General features: G+C 37.8%; 1 protein-coding gene across 5 annotated transcripts in view; it reads left to right on the plus strand.

The window, feature by feature from the left end:
• Positions 1 to 14,201, plus strand: part of LOC116231893 (uncharacterized) — a 112,286-nt gene that overhangs the window by 10,744 nt on the left and 87,341 nt on the right. For 2 of the 5 annotated variants that reach the window (XR_016463963.1, XR_004167562.2), the window contains exons 2-3: positions 4,725 to 4,863; positions 13,370 to 13,449. Coding sequence is in view for 1 of the 5 variants with exons in the window: in XM_090134865.1 (XP_089990991.1) it covers positions 4,744 to 4,863; positions 8,337 to 8,405; positions 13,370 to 13,449 (269 nt within the window). In the remaining 4 variants the exon portion in view is untranslated. Of the gene's footprint in view, positions 1 to 4,724; positions 4,864 to 8,336; positions 8,406 to 13,369; positions 13,450 to 14,201 lie in introns of all 5 variants that reach the window. The other 3 variants (XR_016463964.1, XR_016463965.1, XM_090134865.1) reach the window with 2 other exon arrangements.

The raw sequence follows: 14,201 nt of genomic DNA on the forward strand, positions 1-14,201 counted from the left end.
CATTAAAGCAAAAGCAACAATCTGATATAACAAAAAGAAAACAGAGAAGGAACAAAATAGAAAGGAAGACAAAAATACACAAATTTATTCCAAAGATAATTAGTAGGCTGATAAAACGGCAAATATAGAACAAAACTGAATGTCCTTTAAAAGGTAACATATGTCCTTGGAGGAGATGGCAGCAGAGTTACCTTTCCATCCTCCCTTCCCCACCCCTCCAGCGACATCTCAGGCAAAAACTGTAGGTGTTGAGTAAATTTTTAATTGAGAGCATAAATGATTTACATGTTCACAGCAGTGCATCCCTCCTTCCTCTAATATCAGTTGAATTCTTTCAGCAAGTATCAAAGCCTTGATTGCCAGCATCACTGCTGTAAATAAAGGCTAGTCCTTTATTTTTTCTGTACCTTCTGATAGTATGTTTTTTTACTCACTGTCAAGCAAAGATCTTATTGAGAAATTTCTCTTAAAAATGTATTTTAGTGGAACACAAATGTCTAATCTAAAAGATGTTTATACCCTTAGGATGAAAAAAAAACAACTGTTTAACATTTTGTTGATTCCAGAATTAGTATTTGTATGATCTTACATCTTAATCTGAACACACATGAATGCTTTTGGGTGCAGCATAATAAAGAGGTGGTTGCTAATCTTAGCAGCACCTCATGTAGATTAGACATTATAATTGATGCTTACAGAACAAGACCCAGAGAAATTAATTTTATGTTGCTCCAATTTCACTGGTTTAAATTAAAGAGTTACACGAACTCCCTCAACCATGGGAAACAAACAACAAAAAAGTGCACATATTCTTGCACAGCAATTGTTTTTATTTGTTCTCTAAGAGTGGGTGGGCGTCTTATTACTGCTTAAGTTGAGCACTCCCTAGCTCAGTGCCCTGTGATCTAGCTGTATCAGACATGAGCCTTCTTCAGTTTCTGTAGGCTTAACACACTTCCCCTTGCACTCTCCTTTACTTCTTGTACACTGTCCTCCCCCACATATTCAATCTCCAGGACCTTTAAAAAAAACAAAAACACAACATGTGTACACTGACATCTCTTCCTTATTTCTAGTAGCATTTCACTCAACTGGCTTCATGTAGAAAGCTGGGGAGAGCAGGACCTTACCTAAAAGAGAAAAACTCTTGTTTCTTTCTCTTGTTTCTTTTCTCATGAGCTGCTCTTGTGCCTTTAATGACCAACCTGGATAGACCTGCTGGCACCACACTGTGCCTTCAGCAAACAAGACTGCCAGAGACAAAAGGTACTGATAATTTATACTAGTTAGGCTGAAATTTATATATTGGATAGATAACTGAAGTCATGTGAATATTATATTATACTTAGGAGACAATAGACTGTAGAATCTATAGGCACAAGTGCAAGCAGTGTAAATCTTTATATCTCCAGAGCCAGGAACCTAATTCAACCAGAGCTCATCAATGAAAGCCTGAAGTAAATGTAGCAGCTCAAGGACTGTATTGAGGACCATAGCATTAGCCTGCTTCTCCCCAAGAAGTATCTGTCCCCAAGAGAAGGCTCATGGCTTTGAATTGTGCCAGATTCAACACTCTAAAATACTTCTGACATGAAATGTGAGAAACCTTCAAATCATTCAACTTAGATGGCTCAATGTACTGACTTCTCTGAACCATTTTCTCAGACATGTGTCTCTAGGCATTGTAGAAAGCATCTAGTTGGCTGCGTGAGGTTTGTGGTAGCAGAGCATTCAGAGCTAACTAATTTTTCTTTCCCATATTGCACAACAGCCATTACTGCAGTATAAATTCTATATGTCAATGCAGATAAACAAGCCACAAAAAAGTTTAACTAAAATAAAAATAATTCAGATTCATAACAATCAATGTGCACCTGCAGGACTGGTATGAAATCTTGTTTTAGCAACTCTTAATTAAAGCTGGCACATTCGAAACACTCTAATCTAAAATTGTACTTATCTGGAAAGTCATAAAAGAGGGAACTCCAATCACTAATGTTTGAAGAAAGGAAAGAACAGATAAGACTTTTTTGTGTATGGAATCCCCAGTTAAATATTGGTAGAAAAAGGATGTGACAGAAGTAACAGTTGGGGAAAAACTTTCAATCAGAACTCATGATTGTCTGAAAAAAGTGTATTTTTCCACTTTCGAAAGTTTGACTATTTCTTTTTTTTTTCCAGAAGTTATTGTGAAACTCTGTGGTACAGTTTTCATAGTCTACTTTAAGCCTTGAAAGAAACTTTCATTTTCCTAACTTTACTTGCTTAAAAAGATGTAATAGTAATAATCAAGTTCTCTTTGTGATCCTGCTCTCTTCTTTTATCATATCCAGGTAACCATAATTTGAAGAAATTAGTATTTCTCATCTTTCTCTCTAATCATTTGGCCTACATTTTGATTCTGTTTTTGTACAGTGATTCAGATGTTATGATTATCAAGACATGGAAGAAGCAAAAATTATTCTCATAGAATGAATAAATGGGCAGTAATGTCCTATGTGGTTTTCCATCAGGCCCAAAGAGACATCAGCATAGCTTAAACTATTCTAAATTCTCAGGGCTTGTCGGTGGATTTTTGAATTCTGTTCAGTTAAACCGATACAGGCTTTTAAGTTGTTGATGATGATTAAAGCAGGAGCAATACAGTACAAGAAAGTCTGTCCAAGAATATTGAAGTAATAGTCACAGTTTGTCTAAACACACAGATATGTTTAGATGGGATATGATATGCATGTATAATATGCGTCAGGACTTAACCCTCATATTGATGCAAATAAAGATGCCCCAAAAGATACTTTCACACAACTTCCTACTTCTAAACATATCATCTGGAACACTGTTGGACTCTGTTTGTGGTAGAGCAATAATCTAATCACTGCTGCAAATCTTGTATTCTTTTGGTCTTGTCTTTATGGATACTAGAAATCAAGTGTGTATGCAAATGCAGACCTACTGTACATACAGAATCACTGTGTACACAGGCAAGCACTGGCATTGCAGCAGTAGGCAAATGAATATTTATTGCAACTTGAGGTAACTTCAATGCAGAGTGCAATTCTCACACGTGTATTCAGAAGTCACATGCACTGTGACACACCCAGACAGATTGCAGAGCAGGGTGTTCACAAGGCATGCCCCAGTATCATAGGTCACACACCTCCATATGTAGGGACCTTCCTGGTGAGAGCCTTTGTCCTTCTCCCAGGCTTTATCACCAAAGAATTAAAACAAAACGAACTAGAAAAACCTAGGGCTTGATATGTTCAGTGTATTAGAGTCAAGTTCATCCGAAAAGTCTGAAACCAAGAACATTTTTCTGCCTTACACATATTTCTAGTTCAAAGTGCACATTTTTCTTTTGCTCTCAAATCTTTTCCTATTTATACTCTTCTTCAACAGCTGTCCCCTATTCCCTATTGAACATCCATTTTCCCTTAAGATGGATAATTAATTTTGAACTCCAGACAGTAAGACATAGGTGAGAAACCAGCTTTCCTGGTGTTATCTCTCTTTTCTTAACCATTAAATGATGCAATTCTGCCTAACATTTGCATGAGAACAGGGGAATACATCCAAAATGAAAAACAAACAATAATTCCTTTTAGTGTTATGCTAGTGTAATGAAACAGAGAAGGAATTCCAAACGTTGTATTATTCTACTGTAGTAGAAATTCTTCATTGGTTCTTAATATTTTAAAAGTGAAGAACTGTCAAAATGAAGCTTCATGACCATTTTCACTTAAGTGATCACACACTTTCCCAAGTCAATAGTTTTGAATAGTTTTCTGGAACCTCAGATACAATAGTAGTACCTTGGAGATTTGTTTCCTACATTACAACAGACCATCCTCTCTGAGTTTATTTAAACATTTTGTACATGCTCCCTACTTTGCCATCCTGAAGAATGCTGGTTACCCAGTCAACCTCAGTCCATTCTTATTAGAGATAATGGATGCAAGTGGCATCACAAAAAAAAAAAAAAAAAAAAAAAGTTGTTGCTGTTCCTAAGAGAACAGCCTTGATCTTTTGTCTGAATTGATCTTACGATGTTGCTGCCCCTTACAAAGAAATTCATCTTGAGTGACTGGATAAGAAAGGCAAAACTGGAGAAGACTCAAAGTCATTCTACTTAAACAGTGGGTTAAAATTCTTGATTCTCCAAGGACCTATTATCTGAGATACTTTTTTCACTGTTCTTGACATCTTAGCGCTCACAACAAGCTTCCCCTGGCCTAAAGGAAGCTGAAAATATAAGCAGATATTGCAACAGAGTGCAGGTGTCCCAAGAACAGGTGACTGTATGTAACCAGGTACATATTGATAATTTTGGTTCTTCAGTGAAGCTTGTACTGATTTCCAATCATCAACCTAAGACTGAAGTCAAAGCCTGTTTTGTTTTCATTACATAAAAAAGATTATCCTTGATGATGCAGTTAAGTTTCAGTAGTTTATTCCATACACATGCAAAGAGCGACTTCTGCCAGCCTACTTTTTGCATGATCTCCCTTTAGAACTAAAACCCCCATCACAACGCTGAGAAATAAATTACCATTTCCCCATTGCCAATAAAGTTGCTGTTTATAATGTATTGAAGCAAAAAGAAAAAGCTCACTCGTAGTGCTGTATTTCACTGTGAGCCTACTTTGTCTTCTCTTTTAATAAAATCCAGGTGATTCTACCTTTCTAACACAGCATGTGTTCACTGTCAGCTTTGTGTTTTGCAGACACTACAAGAGAAGCCCTATGGAAATGGATTTATGGACAAGAGCAGGAGAGGAAACTACATTTGCAGTAAATAAAAGCATCATTCACAAATGTCCTGGCAGTGATCGTGGAATTTGGAAATACACATCTCCTAGACAGGTAAGGGAGTTACAGTGATTATTTTTAATTATTTTTTTACTGTACAACATACTCTCCGTACAATGAAAGAGGAGCTTGCAAGCTGTGTTTAAAAAGAAGTGGGTTTGCCAGCTATGACAATAGTTAAGGGAAGATTTAAATGAAGTAATAGGTGTTTTTCATCTTTCATGTCTACAATTGGTTAATGCACTGTGGAAAAGAGTACATAAGACATTTCTCTACAAAAAAAAAAAAAAGAAAAAAGAAACAAAATCAAGAAAAAAGACAGCACTGCAAACCCACTGTTTTCTTAGCTCATCTTTTAAGAACCCACTTCCTGTTTAGTATGCATGTAATGACAATGCATTCAACTGAATAATTTAGAATATAGATGACAACTTTTCAGGAGAGGTTTTTATCAATGTCAGGCAGCTTCCTGTTTTTGACCACGTAAAAACAGAACAGGAATCACCGCTAACATTATTAGTTTTGGATCATCTTCCTGCTATTTGGAGGGGAAAGTCTCATTTTTTTTCTGGCAATGAATTAGCATTGTTACTTTTAGAACTCCCTGACTGTAAATGCTGAATTAATTTATTATCATAAAAGACAAAAAGCCCTGCATTGTGCAGACACTGCTAAAGTTGCAAAGCCAGACACTCCTGGGAAATGGTAGAATCACATTTGCACTATCTTAATTTTGCAGGTTATTACTTTTGTGTTCTTAGGTGCAGAGGACACCCTTAATGATAACAACAGATCTGCTTTTCAGTTATGCCATGTTTACTCACAAAAATCCCAAAAGCAGGAATCCATCCCCATTCAAAGCATTTCACTTTGTTGAACATTTTCAGTGGCAGTTACATGTATGTGTAAGTAAGGTTTGTTTTAAACGCTCACATGTATAGCTGTGCACAACTGCCCTGCATTCTGGGATTCACACCAATAGCTTTGCTGAGGATAATTTTAAGTTCAGCTAAAGTCTAGCCCTTCATTTTGTTATGGTGTATACAGATAGCAAGTGCAAGCATCTATCCTTGCCTTGTATGAAATGCCTCCGTTGAAGACAGTGAACAGCTCCAAGTAAGAATTTCCTATTCATGTATTTTTTTTCATGTTGTGACCTACCCTTTCACTTTATTCAGGGAAGGATATTTATATTTAAGAGCACCTTGAAATGAAGGCAAAATAACACTGAACTGAATTGAATTTTCCCTTCTAAATGCTCATGGAGATTTCTTCCCTGGCCTTTTCTTCAAGCCTTATTGTTTCCTGTTATCCACCAGTTTTGTGTAGATACATAAAGTGCAGAGCTGTACAGTATGCTGTTGGTTTCAGTAATAGATTTAAATTTAGAAATTTTCTGATTGGAAATAATGCCATTATTCATGTGCCCTTGTACTAACTCCCAGGCTGCTGTCTGGTTCTCTTGATATTATTAAATTCCTGATGCACATTATCGCAGAGGTCAGTGCAGAAGGAAAGGTGTTACACAACTCTCAAGAACAAATCTTTCAAGGAGAAGATCTCAGATAGACACAAAATTGTTATATCCTAATCTTGGCGCAACATCTGCTGGCCTTTTAATCAATTTAAATAAATACACTGCTCCCTTATTAGGTATTACTTATAGCTAAAATATCTACATTTCTTTAGTATGCTTAGTGTAGTAATCAGAATACCTGGTTGTAGGAATACAAGAACAATGGATTAATGGGCTAAACCTGGGTAAATCTCAACTTATTCCTATTTTTGAAGTTACATGGAGGATTTTTACTATCTTAAATTTCTTTGCAAATAACCTGCAAAAGTAAATATTTAAAGACTGTGATCTAAATCCAGAATTAGCTGAATGGTGGCAGTCAGTTTTCTACAGAAATACAGAATATTGTGAATATAGAACATCCATAATTTTATTGACCCTTTAGACTCACATTTAAATTTTTAATTTCTCACTAACTTAATTGCTACACCTGATAATTATGTACAATGTTCTATGTCAGAGAGGGTGTTGTGAAGAGGTAAAACGCTAAAACTGCATCAGCACAAGAGTATATGAAGGAGTGCAGACTAAGCTAGAGATGCTTCAGGTAGCCTGGATACCAAAAATCACATCAGTCTGCACTGAGCTCCCTACTGTGGCTGAACACCTCCTAGTCACCAAACTTATTCATGCGTCTCTGTATTGCAGTCCAGCCACTTCTGTGACTGCAATGCAGGCATAAGTCAAGGCTGACATAGTCCCCTTGGAAATGGAGAAACTGTGCGTTTGCAAACTGGTATGGCCTGGGAAAACAAGACATCAGCTAACAAGAGTTAAAGGGGACAGGATCACATGTATGCTTCTCCTTTTAGCACACCCAGATCTACAACTCTGAGCAAATGTAGTGAGTGGCATACAGCCCTGTATGAAAGATGATAAGGGATGGAGATTAAAATATTTTATTTGCTTGAGAGGAAAGAACTTACTGACACAAGACAGGAATTATGATGAGATCTTGTTTGCCAGGCAGGTACAAAGCTAGAAATCAATACATTAAAATTGCTGTGACCAGAAATTAGGTTTACTAAGTGAACAAAATTCATGAAGACAAATGGCTTCATGTCGTGCCTTTACATGACAGATGTAATACTAAGATACTTTTTACTTTCTCTCAGAATGACCCCTTTGAAATAAACATTTCTACTGTAATGCTGAAATATTGGTAGACTTCTCTAATGAAACAGTAATATAGACTTAATAATATAAATATTGATGAAAAATTTTGAAATACACAAAAGTATGCAGATTCACTTGTGCAATGTCTTTAGTGACAGCTCGTTAAGCAGCTTTGTTGGGAACATAATTTTTTTCCAATCATTTCGTTCATTATTTCTTTCCCCATAAATATCAACTGCCCCACACTTGCAGTGGTTATCATAATACTAAATAGATAAAAAGGTTTTCTTACCAGCATAATGACAGGAGTTACTCTACAAAAGATATGAAGATGAAGAGAGAAGCTTCATGAAAAAGAAACGTAGCAGACGGTAGCAGGAGTGTGTGAAATTGCAGAACAAGGGGAGACACGGGAGTTGCTGACTAGATTGCTAATAGGGTCGAGGAGCTTTGGAGAAGGGGCAAGAGAGGAAGAACTACAAAGTATCACTATCTGATAAACTCAGCTTTTCTCATGCTAACATGCCTTTATCCAAATAAAGGACAGAAAGCCCAAATGACCTGCTCATATAAATCGGCATTGCTCTAATAGCTCTAATGACAACTGTTTGGGCAAGCAGAAGAAAATAAGCAGGATAAAACCAATGAAAATAAAATGTCTCTACCCCTTGCAGATTAATTTCAAATTGATCACCTTGTGATGACGAATGAGAGCTGACAGAAAAGCCATCAGTCTGTGGTACAAACGTAAAGCATGTTTGACCTATGCATAAGTTTATAAAGCACATTTTAGGGATGATATTTCTTTTCTTTCTTCCTCCCCTCACTTTCTTAGGACCTAGATGCAGGAGTGGGACTTCAGAGGTTGGTTTCCATGTCAGAGAAGAAACAAAATATTCTCCAGGTAGTGCTGAGTAAGAAGTTAGTGCATATGCTTGCAAGTAGTGGAGAAAAAGAGCTTCAGTCCATATAGATGTGTTATGTAAATATTTCTGGCAATCAGCAGAAAGCATGCTATTCAAATTATCTGCTTTCTCATAAGTCACTGAATCACAGAATGGCCTGGGTTGAAAAAGACCACAATGATCATCTAGTTTCAACCCTCCTGCTATGTCCTCACCTAAAAGTTCAGCTCTCACCTAAGCATAATAAACATGCAACTGTTTGAGGACTTGTTTAGCCCTCAAGGCAGAGTTGTGTTACAAGATTTTCATTACCAGCAGATTAAAATTCAGTTTAATGCAAATTTGCCCATGCCGGTGCTGAACTTTCATCAAAGAGCACTTTCCTTAGCACACTTTCTTGTGGCTAGTTCAGTAGCCAGTAGTAGTTACTGTGCTCTGCACCAATAGAATGGGTTTAGGAAGAAGTTCTCCTCTGACAATGGAAGCATGCTATTGCTATTTTATATAAAAAAAATAAATTAATTAATAGAAACTGGGGTTTTAACTTTTGAGGATGCAGAGTCAGTATGCAACTGTGGTTGACTTTCAGTACAGCTGGTTTCAAATGGAATTTCAAAATGAGATTTCAGAACGAAATCTTTCTTCAAATAACTCAAAGAATATTTAACAGGAAATTGTATTTTAAACCTGCAATTTTTGGCCAAGTAATTCCTGCAATTGACCCCACATTTGATAGACAAGATCCCTTTGCATTTACCTTTGTCTTTGCCTATCTGATTGTAGCAACTGCAGATCTTTCCCAGGAAACATACTCAATTTGACCAGTGCAAAAATAAATCCTTCTTTGAAAAAACAAAGAAAATAGTTTCACTAAAAAACGAAATAATTACATTGATTAAAGTTCTTTGTTTGAAATTATTTGTTGAAAATTAATCTACTTTAAGTGAAAACTCCCATAAAAACTCACAGTAGAAAATGTGTGGGTTTAGTATGATTAACTGTCATTCAGAGCCGGATAGCAGAAAATAAGAAGTTACACTTTATTCAAGCTCTAACCCCAAGTCTCCATAGTCTCAGTACAGCTGGAAATTTTGCTAAATTTATCAGAAGCAAAGCACTGAACAACTAGGAAACATGAAAATGGCATAATTAGTCTTCAGAATTTGCATCCCAGCGATGGGAGCAGAGCAGCTCACCTCCCTTTGAAACCAAAGGCTCATCTCAAGAAATATTGCAAACTAGACAAAAAAAAAGCTATCACTAAATGGTTGCATTTCTATTTGGAGTAGTTAAAATAGCAGGGCTTCGTTTAATCATACATTTTAAAGAGATATTGACCAAACCATCTGCAAATTTGTTTTGAAGCATATTACAGCATTTTTGTTTGTTTTCCTGAGTTTCTGTAGATGTTACACATTGAGGTGATTTTTTTTAAAAAGCACCAAAAACCAAAACTCCAAATTATTTAAATCTAGCAAAGCTTTTTGTGGCACTTTCAGTGAGGTGGTATCTCTGTGGTACTGAGGTTATGACACTTTCTGAAGGGTGTATTAAACCATTGGGTAAGACTTTGCACAGGAGTTAGATCCTGCTGACGTCCTAGATTAGCTATTCATATTTTTGTTTTGACAAAGAGAAAAATCTCTGTTTGGAAAGCTTCATCTATTTTTTGTTCAGTTTCTCAAAAAACACTGAGCTGATCTTTCTGAAGTAGATATTGAGAAAAATGCTACTTTGGAGAATCTGTGGCACTTTTTAAAATGTGCACAGAGAATCTAGAGCTTCTCATGAAATCAATACCTTGTGCTAGCTGCCCTCACCTACTCTGAAAATCCAGTTATAAGTCTTTATGACATCTCAGTTCTCATTGTCCTAGTTGCACTGTACAGAGCTGATGAACATAACAAGCTTGTTTTGGTTAGTTAGAAGTCTAGAGTTACTGGTGAGAGGAACTGGATAGCTGTGTAAGTCAAGTCAAGTCTGTAAATCAATATTAAAATACAGTAGGAAAAAAAGTAAGAAATAGAAGCTGCAGTAGAGTAGAAAACACCTTCTGCTTATACTAGCGTTTCTGAGCTGAAGAAATGGACTCAGCTTTAGATAGCACAGTATTCTGTGCTCTATTAAAAAAGTATCGTTATCATCAAATTACATTTAACATAAATTCTTCCTTTGGATTCCCTGCAGGAATAAGGTGGCCTAGCTAACAAAACCTCACCTTATCCAATAAATACAATCCTTTTTCAAAAATCTAGATAGGGCACCTATTTCTGCCATCTTTGTGGTTGAACTGCCAGTACACAAAGGTTTCTTTATACCCAAGGATTACTTGGTTGCAAAAATATTTCATTACCTACAGGACAATACTCTCCTTTCATGACTTGTAAAAAAAAAAAGAAACACCAAGAACAACACATTGCTAAACACAGAAACCTATACAAACTCCCATAGACACACCACTTATATCCCCTTTGCTCTCCTCTCCACAGGACTGTCACATGAAGGAAGCAGTATTTGCTGCTTTTGCTCCTCCTTTTGCAGTCTTGCAGGAGAGAAAGGAGAAATTGTAGGTCACTTGGCAAGATGTCAGTTCATCACTACTGTAAGAAATGACGGCCCCATTTGCAAGAAGCCACAGTTATTTGGGGCCAGATTCTGCTTTATTTGTGGACATATGGACATGAAAAGACTGTCCTATTCCTGTACAGCCATATGCAGCTTCGGGATTAGATCTCCCAGCTATGCACTGTTGAAGTTGCTGTCCTGAAAATGCACCATTTGGAAGATCACAGAACAGAGTACTCACAACCTGTAGTCTACAAAAGCTATGTTAGTGGAGCTTTACTCCTTCTCATTTATCAATCCTGCCTCATGAAAACACTGCAATACAGACACATATTCATCTTTCTCATTCTCTATGTGGTGCCACAAGGTGAACAAACTCCCATTAACACCCATGAAATGCCTGTGGTTTGGGACACATCACACAGATGAGGCAATCCAGCAGACCTTCTCCAGCAGTACATGAGCCAGAGGCTTACTAGCTGGCAATGCACTTCACAGTGGTCCTTGGGGTGATCTAAAATAATGTGCGTCTAGACTGAATAGATCTTTTTCAGCATCCCAGTGGGTACTGACCCGCTGACAAATGCTAGCACTAAAATAGGCATGTAAAGAGTCCCACTGGAGTAGAGATTGTTCATTGAGCAAGCCTTATGCACAAGAACTGCAACTTAAACTGTTGCTAATTAGGATGAGAGAGAGCTTGGCTCAAAGGAGGGATTCACCAAAATCACACAAGTGGATTCTCAGGTCAGGAATTGTGTTCATGTCTGAATTTACATGGGAAGCACACTTCAAATTTAGATATGTAATAGAAATGAGTGAAAGAAAAATACCCAGAAACAAATACCATTGGTGTGCAAACATGCCTATCAGCCAGCACCTGGCCACCTACTTATTGTTTTCCCATATCTAGCCCTCTCCTTCTGGTCTAAAATCTTACATTAAGACAATAATTTATCTAAAAGACATTTTCTATCACTTAGGCATCAAAAATATACTTACAAAGAAAGTTATGATGCTGCTTCCAGTATAGTGGTCAGAAATCCAATAAGGTTAACAAACTGAGGAAATGCAACTCAATTAGGTTACTGTTACATGTCTGCTTTTTAGTGCATGAGACTGCTCAGTTCATTAATAGGACATACTGAAGAGCATCCTCCAGACATTCACCACAGTCTGTAAATGCACACATTACTGATACAATTGTGCTGAGGATATAGGGGGCTTGGGCACTAGCATTATGAAATAGAAAGCTCACTTCCATTCCCACAGCTTTCATAACTTGGCTATAATAAAACAGTTGTAGGGAACTGGCAACTTATAGTCCGTGTTTGTAAGAGAAAGAGATGGTAAATAACATGTTTTGTTCTCTGTACCGAGATTGTGTTACATTACAAAGCACTTCCCTATTTTTCTGTGAGCAATTGTGCATAGAATTAAAATAGTAGCCTACCTTAACACTGTCCAAACCCTGCTCTTTTCTGAAGTTGCCTAAGCCTAGTGTATAAGATGTTTTCTTTTTCTGCTTAGGATTATAAATTGCCCTGAGTATTGGTTTTGGAGTTAAAAGGAAGGAAAGGAAAACATAGCAAAAAATTTTCACTAACCAATATTAATGCCAGGTTGACAACAAAATTGCTTTCTACTCAGTTGTGATGATTCAAGCTTGGGAAGGAATATGAATAGTAGGATACTTTGGAACAGTATTTGTTTAGCTTTTGTGCTATTAAGTCATTTATTCTCAGTTCTGTTCTCAGCTGGTTTTACTTTACATCATCTCATCACTAAGGAGAAATTCTAAGTGAAATTCTTCCTCAAGTGGTACTTTCTCAGCAAAGGACTCTTGGACTTCATTTTGTGGCCAAGATGGACTTGCTAGAACAACAGAACACCCTTTTATTTGAATTTATTGAGCCTCAATGAAGGCTGGTAATTTCCATTTCCCCCCTAAAAACCCAGACCTACTTTCCTTTAAAAAGTCTGATCTTTGCATTCTGTCCCACTCCTGTGCACCTCAGTTTCTATAATCAGCATCTTATATAAGAGACCCAGAACTGGGAGCAGTTATTTATCAGTTTTCACATGCCCTCACTTTCTCCCTAGAGAGCACTAAAATAATGTAACAGATCCACACTTGGTACATGAGGACTGTTGTGGCAGACAGCTTCCTCTTGTCAGATTGAACCCACCGTTTCCCTAAAGGGAATGATGCTTGGGAAAGAAAACCCACTTGTGCTGTTTGTGCCATGGGTTCCCTGTTCTGCTAGTCACAGAAATGCTGTGAGACACAACAGGCTCCCAGGGTGTTCGTGCGTCCCCTGCCCTGAGCCACTGAGTAGCTCAGAGCTTATGACATTTACAAAATAAATGAAGTACAGATAAATGTTCTTCTCTCCAGGAGCAGCAGCAGCATGGAGGGCTGCACCTCACATCCTGGAGTCAGAGATGGACTGCCAGTCGCATGCCAAACACAGACAGGTGAACAGCACATAGCCATGTTATTCCTCTCTCTGCTAATGCCCTATTTTTTGTTCTTTTTTCCCCCACAAATACCCATGCCCAGTACAGGAAAGCGAAAAAGGGGCATTGCGTGCAACTGGAGACACAGGCCAACTTCACCCTGGGAGGCCCCTCGTGCATTTTATTACTTGCCTGTTTATTTTCAGGCGGCTTTTCCACAGCCTTGTCACTCAGCTGATTTCTAACCAACCTGGCAGGTGCTTACTGCTCCCTTCCTGGTTGCTGGTAAAAGAACAATGTCTGTGGGATTTATAGACAGTAGCTCCCGCATGGTACCTGCAAGTAAAGTGTCCTCCAGAGGAGAGGAAGGCTTGCTAACAGCTGCTTCTGTTTGAAGTGTCTGTGTGTATTTAGGCCCTGCTCCATCACAGCAGACCAGCAAGCACTCAGTGCTGGGCACATCCACGCTTCTGTCACTAGGCTACACAAAGAAATGTGTATGCTCAAGTCTTTGTGGCATGGATGGCCTTAAAGCCCTAGTTTATTGTTCTAGCAGGTCATAGAGTCGTTGTGTAGCTTGTAGTGTTCCAGGTTGATGATTTACAGAGCAGCTGAAGAGAAAAGTTGCAGCACACAAGTACTCCTGCAGTGAAAAAGCACAGAATAACCTAATTGATTCATTCTGGGGAGGGGCTTTCGCAAGTGGATTTGCATTTATCCTTTTTAATAAGCACTTTGGTTGCAGAATTTATCAACCCAGCCCAACTTTC

Source organism: Phasianus colchicus, chromosome 2, assembly GCF_987193195.1.
Source record: "Phasianus colchicus chromosome 2, bPhaCol1.hap1.1, whole genome shotgun sequence".
Taxonomy (NCBI): Eukaryota; Metazoa; Chordata; class Aves; order Galliformes; family Phasianidae; genus Phasianus; species Phasianus colchicus.